The sequence below is a fragment of the Mytilus trossulus genome, chromosome 6, assembly GCF_036588685.1.
Source record: "Mytilus trossulus isolate FHL-02 chromosome 6, PNRI_Mtr1.1.1.hap1, whole genome shotgun sequence".
Classification (NCBI taxonomy): Eukaryota; Metazoa; Mollusca; class Bivalvia; order Mytilida; family Mytilidae; genus Mytilus; species Mytilus trossulus.
The window spans coordinates 66,104,679-66,130,478 of NC_086378.1; the positions used below are offsets into that span (position 1 = coordinate 66,104,679).

Sequence of the window (25,800 nt, forward strand, 5' to 3'; positions counted from 1 at the left end):
AGCGGAAGCAAAATCCTGTCATAGCTCTTAACAAAAAAACTAATAGATCACTTTTATAGCTCAATCTATTTTATCCTTTTTATGTATAAGCAAACGTGGAATCTCCGAATGAGTAAATATTTAGTGGAATATGTTTATGTCTTTTTATGTGCAATATGTATCTTCACATATTCTGAAACTCATGGCACAATTAGAATAAGGGCATTAGCTCTGTGTTGAAGGACGTTCTTTGACTATAATTGTTAACTTTTTATACATAATGACCTGGAAGGAAAGTTGTCTCATTGGCACTCATACTCCATTTTTTGTTTATACTAAAAATACATTTTTCAAGGAGACGACTAATTGCTTCTACTTTAATGCAAAGTAACGTTTTTGTTTTAAATCAAACAGATAATAAGTAAAATGTAATTCTAAATGGTTTGAATCAATTTTGCTAAAAAAACAAATTACCAACTATTTCCAAAGTTTTTCATAACTTTTCCCTGTAAAGTGATTAGAAACATTGTTTGTCATTTGCCATTTTGTCTTGAGCCAAAATACTTTTTTTTAATTTGATTTAGAGGTTTAGCTAGCTATAAAACCAGGTTTATTCCACCATTTACTACATAAGAAAATGCATGTTCCAAGTTGAGAATATGACAGTTGTTATCCATTCGTTTGATGTGTTTAAGATTTTGATATTGTCATTTGAATACGAACTTTCCGTTTTGAATTTTCCACGAAGTTCGGTATTTTTGTTATTTTCTTTTTTCTTTTTATAAAACTATGTATTTGAATGTAAACAAGCTGAGGTTTTCCGAAAAAAACGATATGCTTCTGAAACAGTGTCAAATTTTATTTGATAATTTTCAGTTTTTTCTTCAATTCATTCACAATTGACAATAACTACGCCCAGACTATAATGACAAACGTTCACGAGAAATGGGTTTGCATACAAATCTGGTCAGTAAACTTTCTTCAAGGATCAAGCTTGAATTATCGATTTTCAAATGTTTGGACGATACGTGGTGTTGAATGGAGACGGCTAGCGTTTATTTACAGTAACTCTGTACGGAATATACCATATTTTTAATATGCTTAACAGACTTATTGACAGATCAATTGCTGGTAGGGTTCTATGCTGTCCTTTTTCTTTTGGTGTTGTGGCTGTGTTAGGCCTTCATTGATACATATCCTATCCAATTCTGACAGCCTACAATTTAATTGGTTGCTGTCTGCTATATTTGTTTTTAGTTCAATGTTTTATCATAAATAACGCCGTTGTTTTTCTGGTTTGAATTGTTTTAAATATTTTGTCATGCCGGGGCCTGTTATAGTTTACTCTACGGTGTGGGTTTTGATTATTGTTAAAGGCCTTACGGTGACCCAAAAGTTGCTTTCTTTCATCTTTATCCCTAATGGATATAAAAATGTGTCTAATTGGTAACCATACCTCACTTCTTATATCTATATCACCAATTTTCGGGAACTAATTTCAATTTGTTATTAAAAAAGGCATACACAAACGATGACTTTGGAAATGAAAATTAAAGATTTATGAACTCATCCGCACTCTTTTGATCTCGATCACCAATACAACAAAATGTTCGTGGAAGAAGAAGGCAACGTAAAAACAGTTTAAAGTTCATATTGTAATAAAAAAGGACATACTCTCAACTGCAAATACCAAGAAAAAATCACCTAAATTCAAAAAAGTATTCAAATAGTTAAAAGTGGAGGTTGTACAACTCATTTAAAGAATAATAAGATGACGTATGTAAAACATGTGTTGCTAGCAGTCGATACTTGTCCCCGTGTTAACAGTTGTATTCATCATTAAGAAGAGGAAAGAACAAATCGAAAAGTTTGCAGTAACTTATTCGAGAAAAATTTCAAAACTTGATGTAGGATTACCAATAACATATCAAGTAAAATTTTCAAGTTCTTTCCAATACATTAGATACAATGTAAATGAAATCACAAATAATTAAATACTTCACATGTCTCAATAAATAATCAAAAGTCTGACAAAATGATTTATTCAACAAAATCAACATAAATAAAACGATTCAAATATCAATAACAGGAGTATTTACATGTAAAATTAATATGTTTTTAAAAGTTACGGATAGAACGACCCCACGTGCGGCTGTACTCCATGCGGGGATAACCCATGTCCTGGAATGTTAGGGAAGATATTATTGGTCGTTGATGGCCAATACGGGCTTGGAGAACAAAAGAGTCCGGAAGATGTCGTTGGTGGCATAGGCGCATGCGGATTGAGGTAATTAAGAGGAGATGGACCATAACTTGGCATAAACATGTCTGATTGATAACGATGTGGTGTGTGATAAGTTTCAGGTGTTGTCTGTTGCATATTTTGAGCAAGTCCAACAAAATCAAATTTGTATGCATATCGCTTCCCGTGAACTTTTGTCATTATGTTCTTGTCGTAGTAATATCTCAGAGCACGGCTCAGTTTGTCGTAATTCATGTTCGGTTTACTTTTCCTTTCACCCCATCGTCTAGCAACTTCATCGGGGTCAACAAGTTTAAACTCTCCTTGTGTTCCTTCCCATGTTATACATCCCATGTTTCGTCTGTCGGATAAAAGTTCCAAGAGAAACTGCCATAACTGTATCTGACCTGTTCCTGAAAGAAGAATATTTTTGTCATGTAAAGGAATATTAATGAGGATCGGAAAAAAACTTTAGCATTATGAAATGGAAAAATTGGATATGGAATAAATAAAATACTAGTCAATAATTGTTGAATGATTTAAAAAAGATATATACTTTCAAGTTAATTGTCAGTCCTCGGTTCTCTTTGTATGGTGAAACAAGAAATGATATTTACAAATAATATAAATTGACAAGTAGGACAATTACCTGAACTGGAAAATCGACTTGATACATGGACCATTCGTTGATACAATTGTTCTGAAAAAAAAAGAAAAAGAAACAATTAGCAACAAACAAAAACACTGTTTTTGTACCAAATGTACAAATATTGGCATACATTATTTCTTTATTTTGATATCAATATTTATCATATACTTCGACTAAATAACATTTAAATTTTACCGTATGATAATAGCATTAAATTGACGTAAATTTCATATTTTTCGAATTGGTGCTTTGCGGGCTGATATGAAAAGTTTATCACATGCTTCGATTGTTATCACATACCTTTCCGTAACGTTATCACATGGCATTCCGGTGATACTCGGCCAATTCCGGAAAATACACTTCAATGTTACGTTTTCAGTGGAAAACATTACAAAGTAGTATATAAAACAATCATAATGGAAAGTATATCGTGTAAAATAATAAAAATAATGAAAATAAAAAAAAATTAAAAAAAATTAAATAAATGCATTTTTAAAAAAAATTCTGAAACTTAATTTAGAAAGTTTCTTAAAAAAAATACTTATCCAAACAATGTTCATAATTATGTATATTGTTGAATTATTTTTTTTGTCGATTCGTTTATATTAAACTGTTGTTTTGTTTTTCTCTCTGTTGAGGCATATGATAGAAAAATTTCATATTGAATGTATCAAATTTTGGGTCCGACATCCGTGAAAGTTTTTACTCTTTAAACTTCGGGAAACACGTGAAAGGATCAATACCTTAGTCTGTTATTTTTCTTTACTGTTGAAGCATATGATAAAAAGATCATAACATGTCATTTTTCATATCGTATGTATTATCAGCCCTCGGTCGATATCAGCCCTCGAGCCATGCGGCTCTTGGGCTGATATTAAACCTAGGGCTGATAATACATGCGATATGAAAAATGCCATGTAATAATCTGATAATATTACCATTCAAAGTACAGCAATGATTGAAAAAGAACAAATGCAGTGTATTACAATTATCATATATGAATAATGTGTCTGCATTGTATTGAATACCCCTTTTCTGTTATGTATTGGATACTTGATAAATTAGAAATGCATTGTAAGCAAGATAAAATAAGAGCCGAATTTGTCATTAATGTATCATAGTCAGGAATCAGGCATCGGACAAAATATTTTTAACAATTTTATTAAAAAAAAACTAGTTATAGCAAATGCCTGAACACTGCAGAAAAGTTTCTGTTAATTTGTTATTTCGCGGGTTAATAGTTCGTTATTTAGCAGTTTGCTTCATTTAACGTTTTCAAATGTCTTTTAAAAGATATTTTAGGTATTTTCGACCAATTGCTCTCACAACAACTTCAACAATAACGTACAAGGTCCCCACATTAATCAAAATCAATTTAGTGCGAACTTTCGGAATCCCTCAGGACGAAAGCTAATTTCCGAGACGTGCGCATATCTAGATTGCTCGCATTATAAAGAATTGAAAAGGCAAAAAAGATGGAATGAAAAAGTAAACGTATCGTCGGAATAGAAATCCGATTACACAGATTGTTACATTCATTAACTGTTTAATCGGAGACAAAAGTTAAATACAGTTCGATATTGGCAATTTTCTCTGTTAACCCGTTAATAAGGTTTCATCCAACCATAGATTGCTACTGCTTGGGGGATTGACCGGCGTCATAGGATACACTAATAGATATTTTTCGGAAAACTGATTGTACATTAGGAAGTTGAGAGAGTCTTCTTATTATTTTTGTTTGAAAATGGAATGAAATCTTTGCTACTGCGATCTCTGTTTAAAATTTACATTATAAACGTTGTGCAGGTAAGTATAGGTAAGTTGGGGGACTGACCATGATAGGATGCCCACCGCTGTCGGTAAAAAAAAAATATAATCTCTTTTAGATAGTTTAAATAATTGGGGGAATTTGTACAAAAAGACTATTTAAATTTTCTTTGGATACAACATATCTAAATGTCTACAAAAAAGCACATTTAATGAAATTGTAAAGAAATATAAAATGTAAACACAATTATCCAATTGAGGAATTGTTAAAAATCTACATAGAAATACATATAAATAGAAAAATCTACATAAAAATACTTATAAATAGAAAAATCTACAATTTTGTGTGCGGGGACTATGACTCGGCGACAGATAATCCATCAGCATATATATATACAAAATAAGCTGTAGCTAAAGTAGAACACGATCAAAGAAAAATGCTGGCATTGCAGACCCCGAGTTAAAGCCTTAGTGTCTCTTTAGTTTAATTGTGTTGTAGGTTTGCTGTTTCGTTGTCTATATCGGATAATGTAATATGCCATATATAATATTATATATGGATATGATTTCTGTTAAAGATTTTACGGAAAACAAAATAGACCGATCATTTTGAAGAAAATATGTCCTATAATCAAAGGACACTTTGCTTAAGGGTGTTGGAGTCTCTTCCAGTTGCCAAGTGCAATAAGCGCATGCAACTGACATCTCTACTCAGGTTTGAAACCTTCTCAAAACATTGTTGAAAAACTTATTTCTTATCATTACCCCATCAGCGTTTTCTTTTTTCTTTTTTCTCATTATATTACAAGTTCGCGTGAGCGTGTCAAAACTTTATGTAACTTCTAATGTTTCGCGGAGAGAACATTTCACCATGACTCGCAGGTGCGTAGAATTATGTATGTTAATAAGACAATTCGCAAATGATTAAATGAAAACCGGAAAATCTAAAGATGACAATTTCAAGAATCCCAATAAAAGAAAATATGAAATTGACAACGACGATCAAGAGACCATGGATAGGATTTCATATGATTAAATCTGTCATTGAACCGTTTTATTTAGTGGAGGTTAGTGACACTTCAAAATGGCGTGTGCCAGTTTCTGGATTATTACGGTAATTACTGGGATAGAAAGTTGAAAATTAGATGTTGTTTTCTATGAATAATGTCATCTTTTATGACTAAATTTGATTTTTAACACGTTTTACTCTTAACACTTATAAGATACTTGTGAAGTGCTTGCATCCCCTTAGATTGTTTTATTGTATTTTGAATTTTAGATATGATTTCATTTATTCACACACGTGACCTTAAAGAATTATCATAAGCAACAAAAAAATACATTTCTCTTATTTAAAGAATATTTTTAAAACTTAATAGCTTTGGGTTCATATTTTTTGCTCTAAGATCTCACATTATTTTCATGCGTTCGCTTTTTTTCTCTCTCTCTCAGATAATTATTGTACTGAAAGGTATGCTCTTTTCATATATTTTTATATATGTGTACATAAATGTCTCTTGTTTTTCCCCCTGCTCAATAAGTGTGAACCCAACATCTCCGATTAAATCGTATAATGATTTTTTAAAGTATATTCGCAGAGTTGGTTATTTTTGTTTGCTTATTTTTATCTAGATGTTTCAAGTTGCTATTAATAAAAAAAAAAAAAAGCAAGATTTAAACTTATTTCCGAGCGCGCGATACTTGTTTCCTGAATAAATTTCACCAGACACGTTCGAGACGAAATGTTTAAAAAGCATATAATTCAACTTTTGAGAGCGTACAAAAAATGGCCGGAACAGAAGTGAAAAGTATCTTCAGGTCATTGTGTCATGAATGCTATTGCAACCTACTATTTTTGTTCAAAATTGTATAAATGGACATTATTCAATAAAGATTAAAGTAGGTATCGTTTTAATTAGGTTAGACGTATCCAGTATGCGATATGTATAAAAATGGTTTGCTCAGAACTTGACCGATGTTTATGAAGACGTACAGCTTAATTGCAAAAAGTAAAAGGCTTGCGGGTTAATTTGCTAACATTACATTTACAAAATATACACGCATGAAAAAAAGTTCTTTACCAGTGACGTTGAACATATATAAGTATATAGATAGTTGTCCAATGTGAACCTCATTTTAGCAAATCAATGGATTGTTTTATATAGCCCACACGGTGCACCATAAGACAAGATATATTTTGGATCTAAAGTATGCCAATAAGAATTACACTAAAACTTTTAAAAGAAAACATCAGTTTTTCCTGTCTTCATTTGGCAACGAGAGTACCAGTTAAACAGAGTAATATTTCAATTCATAAAATATAATATTGTTATTATTGCTGCATATGGGGCCTTGTGAAATAAGTTTCAAGTTTCAAGTTTTCAAATTGACAACTAGTATGTCTAATGATCGATTCAAATAAATAAATAAATTATATAAATGTTTTGTAAACAAACATAATAAAATTGAGAATGGAAATGGGGAATGTGTCAAAGAGACAACAACCCGACCAAATAAAAAATAACAGCAGAAGGTCACCAACAGGTCTTCAATGTAGCGAGAAATTCCCGCACCCGGAGGCGTCCTTCAGCTGGCCCCTAAACAAATATATACTAGTTCAGTGATAATGAACGCCATACTAATTTCCAAATTGTACACAAGAAACTAATATAAAAACAATACAAGACTAACAAAGACCAGAGGCTCCTGACTTGGGACAGGCGCAAAAATGCGGCGGGGTTAAACATGTTTGTGAGATCTCAACCCTCCCCCTATACCTCTAACCAATGTAGAAAAATAAACGCATAACAGTACGCACATTAAAATTCAGTTCAAGAGAAGTCCGAGTCTGATGTCAGAAGATGTAACCAAAGAAAATAAACAAAATGACAATAATACATAAATAACAACAGACTACTAGCAGTTAACTGACATGCCAGCTCCAGACTTCAATAAAACTGACTGAATACATGTACAGCAAACGCAAATATCAGCTAAAATGTCGGTTTTAGTGAAAATTAAGTTGAACATATTTTTGATGAACAAACACATAGATAAAATATACCCCTACGAAGAACAATTGGTACACTGAGTTGATATGGCAGATGCTGGACTAATATTTCCTAAGGATAACATCAACCATGTAGTCAGTGTGTTTGGTACTGATACGATTTAAAACATACTTTGGTAAACCGTTGATAGATCAAGGAATTGTTAAGAAACCACGGTTCCAACTTTCTGAGAAGATACTGTTCTTTGGCGAATTTGTCTTTTCTTTTTGGTACCGTTAGTCATAAAATTCATCAAGGTAGGTGTTCATGTAAATATATATAAATGCTCATTTTAACCTTTTGGGTTAGACGGTTCTTTAAGTTTTATCCAAGAAAGGCGGTTTGGACAAACAATCAATAAAGTTTCATCTATGTACACATATAGGAATGGACATTTATAGGCGCTAAAGGTTAAATTCCACCCACAATTTCCTTGCCGACTTGTAGTTTGGTTGTAAGAAATTATAGTACAAGTATGAACCTACCTTGACTTGTTGGTGATGGTTGTGGTGGCTGCCATTGTGACTTTGGGAAGCCTGGATCTGCAGATAGAAAGGTATAAAGTGGTTAATTAAGGCAGCGCATAATGCTAGACACATTTAAATGTAAATTGTCACATCCTCTCAATTACTACATAATCTGTTTCTTCTATTCTATTATGTTTTATTTGAAAGTGATTGTATTATGTACTCATTTGAAAGTGCATCTTTTATCCGAACTTTTTTACCTGCATTTTAAATTTAAGACTGGTATATAAATAATAAATAAAGACTATCTATATAAAAAAGAACGGTTTTATTTCATTACAGTAGCTGCATATTTCACTAGATTCAATTTGATAATTAATGATATTTTATAAGAGAACCAAACAATAAATAACAGGAATGATACATTTAACCAACTCTGAGAACATATGTCCCAAACAAACTGCATTATTATATAAGTTACATTAGATATACATGTATACTATCAGTTCCAATAGTTAGAAATTAATGATAAAAAAAAAATAATAAATCACTACACCATGGTTTACCTGCAAACATGAAATTATGGAATCCAGAGAGAGTACACTGTCTAAAATAATTAGCTTGTTTAAAATAGTCTGGTTTGAAATAGTCACTTTGTTTTAAATAGTTACTATAATAATCACTCTGTTTGCAGAGATCTTCTTTCAGATAATCCTGTTTTAAATAGTCTGCATGTTTAAAATAATCCACTTGATTTAGAACCTGCATGATGATAAACTTTTTAAAAATATTCAACTATTAGTTTTCACGTATTCTTATTGCTCATCTTCTTTTCAAATAATGTCGGATATAAAAGTCTCGTATCGTTGTAGTTTTTATTTGGAAATATTTGTGATGTTGATTTTTAAGGAGATCATATAAAAATGAATACAAAACGGTAACTTATTTGTAATTATGAAAATGTTTTATTGGTTTCTCATAAAAGAAAAAATTCACGTGGATGATGTGAGTAAACACTGATTTTCACTTGTTAGCCAATCAAAGCCGTCGACGGATGTCACCATCGACCAATGAGTTCCTGTTTGTATTCATGACTTTGGGTCGATACTAGTTAAATGGCGTAACACGATTCCGGGGCACCCAGACACGTGGGTCCGTTGTTTACAAATTTCTTGCTTCCAGTTAAAGCTAAATTTTCTCACAGTCATCCTCAGCTATTGATTATTGGTGCTAATAAATCTATGTTTAAAACGTTTTGTAAAACACATTTTAATGTGAGAGAAAACCGAAGTGAAGACAGTCCTTATGTTAGCTTCTATGGGAAATTATTCTTTCTTTTTTAGGTCAATAAAACTTTTTATTTGGTAAATGCATTTTTTGTTAAATTAACCCTGACAATGAGAGACATTGGTGAAGATTATCCCCACTTAATTACAGGTGGCGCTGTTGTAGATCAGGTCCAACATCTGTTTGTATGATAAAAAGTCAGCATGCATTCATTGGCAAATGATACACAAATATGTATATGTTGATTATTAAGCCTTAATTATAATTAATTCATTTGTATTATTGTTTATTTTAATCACTATTAATAAATTGATGATAAATGTGTCAAATTTTGGATACATTGCCCAAACAAAAAAAAGAACTAAAGGAGTGTATGTGTATTATCATGCAGTGGAAGAAAAATGAGAGATTTTTTTCACATAGTTAAAGACTATTATTTCTTTCTTTATTAATAACAAAAAATGGAATTTAAAAGAGTTGTTAGATACATCGGTACATGTATAGGAAGATGTGGTATGAATGCCAATGAGACAACTCTCCATGTAAGTAACAATTTATAAAAGTAAACCATTATGTACATGTATGTATGTATTTATGACTATTTTATAATAGTTCATTTGTTTACACAAATATATAAATTAAGCATGTTTTTTTATTTGTTTAATTCTTAAAATAATTTTCACTAATCAAACTGAAAGAAATCTTTATATTTTTATATATGACAGCTTAAAAACAAAACCCAGCTTTCAATTCCAAATTTGATGTTTTTTTTTCATGAAGACACTTTTTTAAATTTTCAAATGAGAATCAAATGACAGAAATCAGAATTTTGGAAAAGACTTAGCACATTTTACGTCAATATCAAAAGAGATATAGCTGGAACCAACAGCTCATTGTAAACATGTCTCTGTAGTTTACTTTGACATGACAGTTTTCCTCTTTTAATAGTTGAGTCAGTCATAAAGCCAAAAAAAAACATTAAATTTGGAATATGTGTGTCAAAGTCACTTCTTTTTCTTGGTTCTTCATCAGGTGGATTACAGTTTAAGCACTCAAATGGCCATATACGTCCTGAAATAAACTGATCACACTAGATCTGTTGGCCTTGTCTGATGTAATTTGGGAGAAAATTAGTGTTGGGCCAACAAACATGACTATTACTTTCAAAAATCTTTTCAAAAGTATTTTAAAATTCAATGATGAAATGAAAAAACTACTTTTTATAAAAAAAAATATTTCAAACCGATAGTTCATAAAATATCATAAAATCAAAATTTTTTAATTTAATTATTTTTATTAATTATAAATTAATTTTAATGAATATTTCACTTCAGTTTTCATTGTCAAAACTTTTAACTGATGCATGATCACTCTGCAAAAAATAAAAATCACAGCAAACAAAGCTGTTTTTGCTAGCTGTCCATTCTATTAATCCTATAATAAATGCATTTAAGCATTACAGTTGTGTAATTTATCCTTTTTCTGCTGATATTTTCATTTAAAAAATATAATGCACATTGATAATAAAAATAAAACATTATAAATAGCAAAATAAGTAAAAAAAAATCATGAATATAGTAGAAGAAAATATCCCCCTCATAAATTATACATATAATATAGGACTATCAATTCTATGTGCTTTTCACATTTTTTACTTTTTGTTGCAATAATGTCCATTTTTTATTTTAAATTCTCATATATTAAAAATATATAATCACCTCTACAAGACACATCCAGATAAAAGACATTTGTTAATAAAATCTTCTATTTAATTTGTATACAAATATACATAATGTAATTCTCAATAGGATATAGATAAGAGATGCTGTGTGTTGGACCTGATCTACTGCACTGCCACCTGTGTTATCATTAAAGGGGAATAATTGACCAATGTTCCTCATTAGACAAGTAGAAACTACTACAAGCGAAGATATTTAGAATCTACATACGTATTAGCATTTTGTTTATGTCAAAGTCTGATAAGATAAGAGAGAAAATTGAAGAATTATTTCATACCAATATCTTTTTTAAATATGTAACTCTTATGTGCTTACTTCAATGATTAGACCGAAATATGGGTATTTGTAATATAAATGTAAAACGTATTTTTCTCTCTCGCTATAACGTTACATATCGTCTCGAAGGTTAATAAATTTACAGAAACATAGTTTTAAACTATGACAGTTTAGGAGTCACATGGTCTTTGCGATAATGAGACCATATTATAATAATTATTATTTTTTTTATTTTTTATTATTATTATTATTATTATTATTATTATTATTATTATTATTATTATTATTATTATTATTATTATTATTATTATTATTATTATTATTATTATTATTATTATTATTATTATTTATTATTATTATTATTATTATTATTATTATTATTATTATTATTATTATTCAATTAGCTAAGGTGTATTATTTAATCTCTAAATTTCAATGAATGTGATTTCGTTAGTCTTTTGTTTACAAACCTTTTATTATCAATCGAAACTTTATGCAATGTGAGATCTAGTGCTTTTAAATTAAAAGGTTTTCCTATATGATTTAATTACATCTGTGTATCTTTAACCCTAGATATCAAAATTATGCATAAAATCGAGAAATTTAGAATGACAATCAATTAATGTTTAATTTTTATGTATGCTTAAAGAAAATACTTCACTTCTAATGAATAAATTGTTTAAAAATAAACAATATAAAATGCCACTGTCGATATCAACGGTAATCGGAGAACTGCATGAAAAATGAAAATAACGATTAAAATCTAAATTTTATTAAACATTTGATTTTTCCGAAACAAATTTGGTTCATGGTTAAAAATGACAGATAAACCGGAACAAGGATAATTAAATATTTGTTTAATACTTTTTATCTTAACAAATGAATTTCTATCAAATTGGATACTTTATCTGTCAAATAAAGAGTAATAATTCTAGCTATTATTTAATAATATCGAAACAAACTGCTAAATGGTGTTCGATCATTTAACGTGATTTCACGACACGATGACACCTGGAGGTGCGAATTGAAAATTAACATGTTCCGGTTATTGTCATTACCGCTTCTTATTCTGTCAACTTTGTTATAGACTGCGTTTGGTTTTACACTTTAATCCGTCCTTTTCAAATAAAAACGTGGTTAAAAAGACCAGATAATTGATTTCATACTTTCAGGAGGCCTATGTATTTTCCGAGAATATCAATAATATGAAAAGTACTTATTTGCAATTGTGCTTCAACAATTCATTCCCGTAGTAATAAGCTTCTACATTTTTGTTATTACAGTTTGTTGGAATTTTGCGTATTTGATGAAATCTTGTAATAAAAAGGCTTATCGGTACACGTTCTCTTCAAATAAGTTCAGGTCTTTTTTACTTAGTTTTGTTATTTTACTTTTGCAGACGGTCTTGTGCAGTAAAGATTAACTGAAGCATTTATAAAAATTTCAAATATTCTGACACTCGACTCTCAACAGGACACTTTAATTGGCACGTTTCTGATAACTGGATAGGATTGTAAAAACAATTAGCCTCTCCGGACTACAACAGGATGCAGCCAAGCATAGGTAATATTCAAAGCCTATATCGGAATAATCAACTTTCCGGTCGATAAATTAACTCAACTGAATGATGTGTTTTTTTGGATCCTTTCATTTTATGCTCGGTCCAAAATCTGGACACACGGTCTGCTTTGACCACTCACGTGCTTAAAGGGTTAACAAGTAGTTTCACCTGGTAAAAACTAGCCAATAATACATTAAAACAAATTTAATGTCCAAAACTCAAGTTATAAAGAAAACTGACAGGAGACATTGTTATTAAACAAAGTGTTTAATTAATAAATAATCTGTTTTATTTCCTAATTTATTTCAATCGCACATTTATCATTTAAAATATAATTGTATTGGAAATAAAAAAGAAACCAACAGGAACGAACAAAAAATACAAGCCGGAGAAGGGAAAGTAATATTACAAAAAATATTACATTATGATTTATTTAAACAATAAAATAGCAAGCCCCGTACTGAAATCTTGTCATTTAGAAGTTTCAGCAATTCTTTTAGAAATGGTGTCGTCATGTTGAAGGTAGTTCTAATCCAGCGACAAGTCAAACTCCCTAATAGCTTTTAAAGATATATATTTTTAATCTAACTCATTTATTCTTCTTTATTTCTGTATGCAAACTATAATTATGTTCTACTTATATTAATATTGGGGAGGAAATCACATTCTCAAAAAAAAAACATTCTCGCTTAATCTAACGAAGTTAAAAAAAAAAAAAACCCGGTCGCAGTCTAACTCGTTAGTTCAAAAGATCTTGAAAGTGTCCCCGAGACTGTTACACTTTGTAAAAGATACTATTTACATTAAAAGCGATTGACTACAAGTTACAATAGTCCCACCCTTTCATCCCATTAGAACGTCCTTGTCTGGTATTTAATCTTAGTCTGAAGAGTGTTTGCACAATTGCTAATCACCTTAAATCCGATTGCTTCCGCATGTACACGATCATACTCTATCCAAAGTTTGCCTTCATCTTACAGTACCAAAATGGCGGATCGCTACTTTGTCGGCATCTTTTAATCCTTGTTTGAATTTATTTGCTTGCAAAACAGGACACAAAGTTTGTATTTGTATAATATCAAACCCCCCGAGAAAAAAGAGAAAATTTTGTTTAATTCGTTTGAAGCTGAGTTTATTAAGAGTATTTGTTTTAATAATATTTACACTATTTTACGGAAATTTCGCGCGAAATTCATAACTTAATTATATGACTCTCTTTTCAAATCAATTCGATAGAAAAAAGAAATAACCAAATTCCTTGAACTTTTTAAGGTAAATACTGGTGCTAACTTTTCTAACAACTTTTAGCGCCATTGTTGCATTCGCTTTTGACGGCTTTGTAAATTTTTCGGAATTGTGTCATACTGTGTTTGATATTTATTCGCACTCTAAATAAAGTAAAGGAAATATTTAACTTTATGTTGTATGTTAGTACTTCCCACGAAATTAACTGTACAATAGTCTTTCATTTATTTTATTAATAATCTTCAACCAGACCATTTTTACCGTTATAAAATACTGGCTTGCAAACTTCCACATATATTAAGGTTGAAAACATAGTTATAAAGACCACACGAAAGTGAATATCTGCATTTCTATCGTCATGCAGAGACTAGAGACTTTGAGAACATGAACAAGTTCAAAATTGTTTAATAACCCTGGCAAATTTCATTTAACTATCATGTTTATACTCGGTGATAAAAATTAAAGACTTGTACAGAAATGAATTTGCAACGTTTGCAAGGAGTTCGTAGGTAAAGAAAAGAGAATCAAAACCAAATTTTAATTTATAATAATTGTATATTGTATTATATGTCTCTGGTGTTCTATTAAATTCACACCTTTGTACCGTATTTAATCAAAATATCAAAAAAAACAAAAGAAAAGGAGTTAACAAAGACAATTATTTTGAGAAAGATGTTCTTATTTATACATCGAAAAGAGATGTCGATCAGAAGAAATAGAAAGATACTATCAAGTATTATATATAAGTGGTTCGAATTTATATTGTTTTTTTTCTTTACCTGCTTTACAAGCTACATAACTTCCGCCGCTGTTATGGTTATAATTAATGGTAGATAATCCATTTGGAGATGGTATACTTGGGGGATAAGTCTTCTGTATAATTCCTTTAATAAGAAAAAAAATACACAAATTTTGAAATCACAAAAAATGGGTCATAAGTTCAATAACAGTATCCCTGCTATATTTGAATTTCATTATCATTAACAAAATTACTCGCACGAGTATATATGGGATTATTACACTATAATAGTATTATAGCAAACAATGAAACAAACAAAAAAAACAACTACCATTGTATCATATTTCTGACTTCCTATAATTTGTCTTTACTGTTTGCTATATATTTATGAATAAAATAATATGCTGGGTATACCTTAGGAGACAGCAATTAAACGACACACACATTGAATGACATAGCTTATTTCTCCCATTTTGTTAGATGTAGTTACATAGGAGAAAAACTAACAAAACTGAATATGAAATATTTTATATCGTTAACGGATAATATTTAACTAGTGCACAAACATTCCATTTTATTGCTAGATTTTCCTGCGCAATAAAGACTAAAAAATCTGAAAGCTACAGTGTGGAAGTCGGATACTATCATTAGTTTGTAAACAACATTAAAAACTAGAAATGCATGGGAAGAATAATAAACATCTTACTTCTTCGCAAGAAATTCAAATGGCCAAGTAAACAATTTGCATTCATATCACCACAAATCTGTGTAAAATCATCCATCGTCCAAGTACAAAGTTCAATTCCAGTAAGGGTGGCAAATCTCGATTTATCAACACTTCGTAATTGATATTCTTTTACTGCCCAGTCTATCCACTGCTGGACGTGCTCTGTTGTCCATACAGATGGGTCTTAAATAAAACAAAACATATAAGCTGTATATAATTTATCTCTGAAGGTGCCGTATATATTTAAAAAAAAAAAGAAGATGTGGTAGGACTGCCAATGAGACGACTTTCACAAGAGACCAGATGACACAGAAATTAACAGCTATAGGTCACCGTACGGTCTTCAACAATGAGAAGAGCCCATACCGGGTTGCAGTGGTAGAATTAGAAAAAGAACTAGAGATGAACAGTTCGCAACATCGTCTGCAACAATGAGCAACGATGTTACCTTCGAATAAAGTGTGAAAAGCCTCGATAAAAGAGTAAGGCTTTAACTACCACTCTAGGTACCGTATGCTGAAAAAACAAATTCATCTTGTTATGAAATTAAAATAAGGAATTTGTAATGTTTAAATAACTTCTGAATTGCTTTAATAGGACCACCACCAAATGGATTATGTATATCTTATCTAAACGTTTACTGTGATCCACTTTTTTTTAGACAGTTTATGTTATTTAAACTGTTTTTAGTGCAATGTGTTCATGCATATTAATTGTATTATATAGCAAATTGCCAATGGTTTCATATATAAAACTGAAGATACGTGCAGTGCTCAATGTAAAAACAAAAGTTTTCACAAGTTTTAAAAGCTATCATCTTTCACTTTGAAATGGGTTTTTTTCTTTCTGTCATTTACCTCAAACGGTTCGTATTTCCTACGCACACGTTTATAATAAAAATGGTTTTAATGCATATCATTCACAAATGTGGTTATTTTATAGAGAAATGCAACATTTCCTATCTTTTTATTATTATTTTTAATATCCATCAAAACGGCCACGCGACCTCAATAAAAAAATTAAAGATTCGCTGCAGGTTTCACGGAAAGAAACATACCAAACATTGTTAAAAATTTGGAAACTGTCAAAATGTAAATTGAAGTAACAGCTAAAACGATGCCTCGAAGCGGTTTCGTAGCCATATTGGTAATGTGTCAGATTATTTGTTTTCAATGGCACGTGGAAACAACCATTGTCCATTGACAAGAGAATTACATCTGCTGGTTTGTGGGATAATCAAGTAATTTTCAGTTTTATTGACAAAATAGTAGTGGTCATTTAGTGAGTGGACAATGACGATTAATCGACAGGTGACTATCTTCACACTTTCAATCAAATGGATACGGATTTTGTAAATAAATAAAATAAAGTACATGGATTTACATTTGTTTACTTAAATGTAAATTGTGTTTGTTGTCAAAGTTCATGATTTACTTTAATTGGATAAAGAACTTGCTATTTCTCAAGCACCTTACAATGGATTTTAAATCCTTTCACGGAAAAGAAAAGAAAATGAAATACAATGAAATAAAACACGCTGCATTTTATACATGTACATATACTAGGTTTTATTAAGCTATTGACTTTGAAACAACATGTTTTGTGCTTTAGCCAAATAATTATTAAATTGTCCGGAAGAGAAATTTGTGTGTATATGCTTTCAAACTAACATAACTTTTATATACTCTCAACCACTATTATGTTTCGAGTCAAATTAAATATACATAATTAATTGATTAAATAATGTACATCTATTTCTTTATCAATGTAAGACATGCAGTTTTTATCGTATTTCGGTCGTATTCGAGCTTTTACTTAATTTGAAAAGGATATTTCCTGATTAAGAGTGGTATTAATATAGTGCGATATATCAAGGATTTGTATAGTAAGACTATACAAATCCTAGGTTATATTAAATTGAGAATGGAAATGGGGAATGTATAAAAGAGACAACAACCCGACCATAGAAAAAAACAACAGCAGAAGGTCACCAACAGGTCTTCAAGGTAACGAGAAATTCCCGCACCCGGAGGCGTCCTTCAGCTGGTCCCTAAACAAATATATATTAGTTCAGTGATAATGAACGCCATACTAATTTCCAAATTGTACACAAGAAACTAAAATTAAAATAATACAAGACTAACAAAGACCAGAGGCTCCTGACTTAGGACAGGCGCAAAAATGCGGCGGGGTGATCCATGTTTATGAGATCTCAACCCTCCCCCTATACCTCTAGCCAATGTAGAAAAGTAAACGCATAACAATACGTACATTTAAAATTCAATTCAAGAGAAGTCCGAGTCTGATGTCAGTAATGCAATAATACATAAATAACAACAGACTACTAGCAGTTAACTGACATGCCAGCTCCAGACTTCAATTAAACTGATTGAAAGATTATGATTTCATCATATGAATATCAGGCACAATCCTAAATACATGTAGTGTAAAGGTATATTTTTATTTGAAGTGCGTATATACTTGTTCAACCTCTTTGTTCATTTTTTTCCCATTAATGTGTAAGCCACTGGTAAAGGTTCGATGATATTTTGCCAGAATTTGATATATTGTTGATAAATTATGAATATTAAAAAAAAAAATCTTAAAATTACCGCTCAATATATAATCAGAGAATAGTGTATTTGAAATGCAGACAATAAAGAGTTTTGAGTACGCAGATATATATTCCCCCGTTCTAGATAAAAAAAAACAATATGATTTCCGGATGCTTTTATTGGATTTTATTTCTTCATCTCATCAATCGGCAAAGCTCGGATGACTCCGCTTCTCTCCATCAGATGGAGTTACGGAATTGGCCGAGTTGTGACGAATCACGGTATATCTTATGCTATAAAAGAGGGACGAAAGACACCACAGGGACAGTCAAACTCGTAAATCTAAAGCAAACTGACAACGCCATGGCTAAAAATGAAATAGACAAACAGAAAAACAATAGTACACATGACACAACATAGAAAACTAAAGAATAAACAACACGAACCCCACCAAAAACTAGGGGTGATCTCAGGTGCTCCGGAAGGGTAAGCAGATCCTGCTCCACATGCGGCACCCGTCGTGTTGCTTATGTGATTACAAATCCGGTAAATAGTCTAATTCGGTAGGTCAAATTCATGAAAGGGAAGGGGATTGTAGTTACGACGTAAGGAACATATCCGATATCATTTGTGAAACGGTTATTCCATAACGGTCAACCAACTCGTGATGGCGTCCGTAAAATTTACGAAGGGATGATTTCAACTTCACTATTTGGAACTCTTGGTTTAATAGCTTCCTTGTGAGCAGTAACCCTCTATCAAGAAAATCATGATAGGAAATGCAAGCACGGGAATATCGTATCAATTGGGAGATATATACCCCGTATGCAGGTGCTGCTGGAATGTTGCTACTTAGAAATGGAAAGTTCACAATTGGAAAGCTGAAATCATCCCTTTTGTCGTAAAGTGTTGTCCCCCTTTCCATCTGGAAAATATTGTAGAAGGTGGAACAAATCAATTCCCATGATTTGATAAACCAGAAAAAGGTTTTTGTTAAATAAAAAAAATAACGATGGTTGTTTAAATCATAGGGGATATAATTAAATTGACTTTTTCTTTTTAAATGAAATTGGAAAATATATGATATGATTCGTCTGCATTCACTATATCTATATTTAAAGTGTCTTCGTGGGTGACTTCTAGTACAACTGACTTGAGAAAGTCTTTTTATAAATGGTTTTCATTTCACTTTTAGTCTTCCTCAATTTACAAGAGAGGTACTGACAATGGAAGGAAATAGTGAAGGAGGAATAACATTGATACAGCCATTACAAGCAGTTAAACGGATACAATCTATCTTAACTTCATAATTCTCTATTTCCTTATAATATTTTAATACACTTAAGAGTTGAATATAGTTTTATTACATGAGATCTGAGTGTAATATTATTATCCGTTTAAGTTAATAAAACTAGTGTGTAGTAAATGGAGATTATTTACTTCAATTACCACATTTTTCGGTATTTCACGTTTAAAGTTTTAATCGTTCTATAATTAATAAGATGTACTTTAAAAAGAATCGGGGATATCCGGGTTTACGAGGGCTGCATGTCACAACACTTGTCCTCTGGTTCAAAACCTCTTACATATAAAATGAATTTAAAACAACGAATAACTCGAACTGCACACGCGACAACAAAGCAAAACAATAAGGTTTGAAAGGCCCTGAATTTATTTCGCAGAAGTGCCATTTAAAAAATAATTCCTTTCTTAATACTAAAATGTTTATTATCACAGCTTCATGATTCAGTGTTCTTTGGGGTTCTGAAAGCTAGGAACCCAATTCTAAGTATATGAACAATTTAGAAATACTAACGGGGGCTCGCGGGTCTAAATCTTATTTTTTAATTTAACATAGAATATTGCTATGTTTCTATAAATGAACTTTATCTTATACTTAATAGAAAAATAAAATAAAAAAATGGGGTCACCGTTCATTTGCGTTCACAATCTGCCTTCGAAAGAAGCGTACATGTTTGTAAAGGTACCTTTTTTTGTTGAACTAATAGGAGAAATAGAGGTAATAGTGAAATAAAAATAGAACTGTATTACAGAAATCGGTCAAATTTTACAATAGTTTAGTTTCAGTACAGCTTAATTAAAGATAATGATAAAAAATACAGGTCACCGACGAGTTAAAAAAAAGATGCCAAAATATAGCATTTTTGTACCAAAGGGAGATAGTTTGGAGCGTTTTCAATGATATCTACATTTTAAAATTCATCTGGGGCCCAACACAGTTGATTTTTTTAAATTATTTTTTTTAACCATCTGACAAAGTAACAACTACTAATGGTAACTATTTATTATTAGAAAAAATCAACATTTATTTTTCATCACTAATTTTATTTATCATTATTAAATAAAATTTGTAATGAAAAATAAATGTTGAGTATTATTAAATAAAATTTGTAATAAAAATAAATGTTGATATTTTTCTGAAATTTTTATACCCTCGAGCCTCCTTAAAAAACACTTTCTAAATTTTTGTCGTGCTGCAAGTATGTTCGGTACTGAAATTGGAAAATCTTAATTCGTTTTCATACTATGTATGAGAATATTATTAAATACAACCATAATTCTATATATTTCCAATCTCAATTCTATACATATGTTAGATGCAAAGCTTTTTATTTTGTCAGGTTCAAATCAATTATTTTTTGTTCAAAATTTAAACAAATCATGTAACATTTGCAGTAGACTATATAGACTACCCGTTTAAATGGTTTCACACATGTATTTTTTTTAACCCTTTATAGCTTGCTGTTTGGTGTGAGCCAAGGCTCCATTTTGAAGACCGTACTTTGACATACACTGGTTTACTTTTTTTTGTGCCAAATAACATATTTTGTATGTGCATGGATGTATAAACATATTTATTTATATAGGGATACTACAGTAGTAAAAGTATTTTTTTATGTGGTTATACATTTTTTTTTCTATCCGACTGACAAAAGAAAGAGTCTGGATGATTGAAATAAATAAACACCATCAGTTAAATAATGTTTCCTTATGAACTTTGACCTCATTAAAATGAAAACAATATTAGTTACTGAACAAAGGACGAATGGGGAGGGTTGCATGTATATACAAATGCGACAATTTTTCCAGACTTCTCAAATGAGATTTATATTACAAGTTTATAACTACTGACAGATACATTTTCGTGTTACAGATTTTTGGTCCAAACTTTTTCACAATCGTACTAATTGGCACTCGCAGACATGAACACTTAAGTTCCAGACTTCTCAAAGGGGAACTTTGACACAACCCTACTGGCTGGCACACACAGACATGAACACTTTAGTTCCAGACTTCTCACATGGAAACTATGAATCACCCACTCCAATATAACCACCTTACACATGCTATCACCAGTTAATTCATTCTAAAAACACTTATACTTTGAATGTTTCAAAAGTACTTTATAGGATTTTAATATATTACAAGTATTATATCCAAAAATAGGTCGGTATTAGTCTAACTTGTCAAATAAACATACTAGTAAATGGCTATGTTTACGATTATATACATGAACATTGTTCATTTATAGTCCAAATGTTTCAAGAAATATAATGCTGTATTAAGGCTAATGAACAGTGATCCAAATAACATTATTTAACTGAATAAGATATTTAGAGGTCACCCTACAGACTTAAATGACAGACAATCGCTCAAATGGTATAACATACATTCAAAATGTAACGAAACAAAAATGAAGAGTATTAACCAATGAGACAACACTCAACACTGAGTCTTGGAACACACCGAAAAGAATGATATGAAGGGCCCACGGTGACTAATATAAAATAATTTAAAGGTCTCACTTTTACCGATATATATGAAATCGAGAAACGAGAAACTCGTATGAAGCAGAACCACTGAACAGCAGACTCCTGGCATGTATATATGTAAACACGTAAAATGAAGACATTATTATGATTCCTGACTAATGACAAGCTAGAAAATATTGCTTCAATACATTTTTTAAGAGAGAAATGTGAAGGAGCAGAGGCAATACAAATTTGAGCGATACATTTATGAACACGTGAAAAGACATTTTTACTGTTATCGATGAATCGTATTATTAAAATATGGAAAAGTAGAGACAAATTTTTCCCGAATTTGTCTAATCAATAAAAAAAATATGCATGTTAGAGCAAAACGGCCAAGTGTTTGAATTTCCAAATCGGTGAATCTAAAGTAGATATATTTTAAGCTATAACAACACATGTATATATAAAGTTGTATGAAATATAATGCTATAACATTTTTTTCTTATATTCATTATTATTATTTTGCATCACTACCACTAAGTAATAAGGATATACACATAATTATTTTATTTTATTTCCTATTTAAAATCAATTTCATCATGATGTCTACATTAATTGATAAATCAGAGCACATCTCGAACTTTTAAAAAAAATGGATGTATTTTTCCTGTTTCGATTCTACATTTTAATTTCTGAATATTTTTGTAAATTTTCTTTTATTTTAAAATTTGGAGGTGGTAAGAGGAGAGGAGAATTTAGTTTTTCAATTTGTGTATCTTTTATTGTATTTGATATTTTCCTAGAGTTTAAGTATATTTAAACAGGTCCGTGGGAAATTAAAATAAATCGTGATCTTATTCAGTGATTCACATAATTACAAGTAAACTTTCTGGGAACCACTTATTTCAGAAAATCCAGATTTAAGTTTAAAAATTCAAATTCATATTTTCTAATACTAGTAAAAATACAACGATTCTTTACAAGGTCTCAATTTAACGTTTAGTTTCCTCCATTTTTTTGTATAAAAAATTCCTCTTTTTAAAAAAAATGTTTCTATGTTAACTAGTTATAATCTGGGGAGGGAAGCACTTAAATGCAAATAATAAATTATGCTTATATATATTTTCAAACCATTGTTAAAGACAAATCTATATTTCCAAAATACATTAAGAAATGTTGATTACCTTCTGGGACAATGACTTTTTCCTCTGATGAAAGACTAGGGTTCTCTGGATCATCACATGACTTTGATCTGGTTATATTATTTGGGCAACTGAAATGTTCTCGGTTATATATTGTTGGATGAGTTTGATACGGCGTAGTAGAAGATCTACAATCTAGAGCCGATGGAGTTGTTTTTGTATAATCAGGACCATAATTATACATAGAGTTTTTGTTTTGGTGGAAATTGTCACTAGCTGAAGATTGCACCGCAGTAGTGTCAAAGGGATGCAACTCATCTCCATCATTTAGTCTAGCAAACATTGGATCAAACATTGCGTTATTTTTGTTCGGAATCTGATAATTGTTACTTGGATCAAACATTGCCGGAATATTTGTATCAAAAGCACTTTTGTAATATGAAAATGGTTGCATTGTTGTTAACTCCCCAACGTCATTCCCGTTCCCATTAAAAGAGTTCCATTCGTTGGAACACACTTCTTGTGTCGCATTTATTCCTGGTTCTAATTTGATCGTTGCTTTTGGTTGAATAGATGATATATCAAATGGTATCTCTTCATTAGATAATTCTGTTTTTTGTTGCATGTCATTCTGAAGAGGGATCGACATTGGTTGTCGTGAAATGTCATGTTGTTGTACTTGAAAATCTTGAGCAAAGCGTTGCTGTTGTTGCATATCTTGTCGAAGTTGTTGTCCATTTTGTAATAATTCTGACTGGTTAGTTAAATCTTGTGGGCCTATGTCTCGTTGTTGTGCCAGCTGTTCGATATCAGAGGTAGGTTGGAGATCTGTTGACTGTTGACTAAGTTCGGATTGAGGGATGGCACACGAGGACAACGGATCATTTTGTTCTTGTTGTCTAGATTGCAAAGGCGAGAAATTCTGGTTTTGTCCATCGTCGTTGTTTTCAAGAGAAGACGTTTCATCATATTCACCATCAGAAGTCTGCGGCGTTGTTGTAATGTTAACTTCAGGTTCTTGATCCTTTAAATTTAAAGTTTATATATATTTAGTCAAAAGTCAATTTTTAGATAACCAGAAAACTATTCAATTACTGTTTTGATTTGACTATTCTTATTTATATTTATTTCAGAATCCCGACATTGGACTAGATTTATCAATGCAAAAAAAAACCAGCTTTAAATTTGTCTAAAATAAAATCACGTATTCACACAAGACTATACAAATGTTGTTGACACATCATACATGTACATATACACACCTATAAAGAAACAAAGAAACGTACTAGTCTCTTATTTGTCATGCATGTACTTACTCAATATTTTAAAATTATTTTTTCCAACTTCAAAAATGAAATAACACTTTTCATATGAGAAACGTATGTTGTTAAATGAATTAAAATTGTTTTATTCATAATATATTAATAACTCCGGAATCGTTCTCTCAACTTAGGAAATCCTTGTAAACCGGAGCCTAGGTGGAAGTTTTAACTCTTATATTTCCTACAAAATACTTCACAGATTTCCCCAGTAAGGGGAAGTTTAGAGTATGTAATAGTATCTGTCATCTTCCTAAGCAATGCTAAAGTCCGTTTTACTAAAGAAATTACATTTCTGTTACTTACCATGTTCCAAAAGTTAGGAAAGTGAACACAATCTCTAACGCGGAAATTTTTAAAACTTTACTGTGTAAATTTTAAGCATTACAAGGTTAAAACTGTGTTTAATTGTGATAAATCTTGTTGATTGGGTCAGGCGCTGAATCATAATTCGTCAAACATGGCGACCGTCAAGTACACCGGAAACTGAGACTTATCTTTACAATACAGATAGGGAAGAAAAGTGGCGAACAGGAAAGTCGGTTTAGTATGCGAATAGAGATATACATGTATACATAAAGTTACAAACACTTATTTATAAAACTATAAGCTGATTAGTATTTGTTTCAGTCAAGTTTTCAAAATGGTTACCCAGAACACTTGAATTTTGTGTGTGTATATATGATACGGTTTTTTTTCCTTCCTTCCTTCATCCGCTAGATGATATTTAAATTATTTAGTTGGTTTTGTGCCACACAAGCACAACATTAACAATCCCTATTTTATTTTTACTTGAATCGAGGAAGAGAGGTCATGGTGTTCGTAAATATATGCATGTGATTAAAATTAGATGCCAAACTAGGAAGTAACCAATATTTCGTATAAATAAACAGCTTCATGATTGCTGTTCTTCATCAGGACTGATGCTTATAGGTTTTTATCAGTTAGCCATGGGTTCACCTCTTCTGCATTGTGAATACTACCTCTAAAATCGACTTAACTGGTTACCGGTATCTGGGATACACAAGACCAAACAGTTTATATACAAGAGACAGGCTATATATGCCCTAAATTTTAGAATTCATTCATACATATTTTGTGTTATTAAAAATTATCAGTAAATTTTGTATTCTACAAGCATCAAAACAGTTCTTCACCTTTCATATGATACCATTGTTACAAAAATATATGCTACATAGTTTAGGATTCAAACCTACGTAAAGGATTTTTTTTTCAAATATGTACTACAATGTACTTTCAAGTATGTTCTTTTTTAACCG

General features: G+C 30.9%; 1 protein-coding gene across 3 annotated transcripts; it reads right to left on the reverse strand.

Annotated features, from left to right (window-relative positions):
• Window positions 1–2,005: 2,005 nt before the first annotated feature.
• On the reverse strand, window positions 2,006–24,983 carry LOC134721699 (retroviral integration site protein Fli-1 homolog). 3 transcript variants are annotated; one of them, XM_063584868.1, is made up of 7 exons: window positions 24,827–24,983; window positions 23,244–24,225; window positions 15,708–15,911; window positions 15,042–15,146; window positions 8,173–8,229; window positions 2,871–2,921; window positions 2,006–2,634 (listed from the first exon to the last, which is right to left on the reverse strand). In XM_063584868.1, exons 1-7 carry the CDS (start codon window positions 24,827–24,829, stop codon window positions 2,105–2,107), a joined length of 1,932 nt encoding a protein of 643 aa, XP_063440938.1. In that variant the 5' UTR covers window positions 24,830–24,983; the 3' UTR covers window positions 2,006–2,104. The 3 variants fall into 3 exon arrangements, with proteins under 3 accessions (XP_063440938.1, XP_063440940.1, XP_063440939.1); XM_063584870.1 differs by lacking the exon at window positions 24,827–24,983 and adding an exon at window positions 24,518–24,643; XM_063584869.1 differs by lacking the exons at window positions 15,042–15,146; window positions 15,708–15,911.
• Window positions 24,984–25,800: the final 817 nt, after the last annotated feature.

Coding starts and splice junctions, on each gene's coding strand:
- LOC134721699 (XM_063584868.1), bottom strand. Junction 15,912..23,243: donor AAAAGTCATTGTCCCAGAAG/GTAATCAACATT, acceptor GTTTTATTTAAG/ACCCATCTGTATGGACAACA. Junction 15,147..15,707: donor TTTGAATTTCTTGCGAAGAA/GTAAGATGTTTA, acceptor TTCTTATTAAAG/GAATTATACAGAAGACTTAT.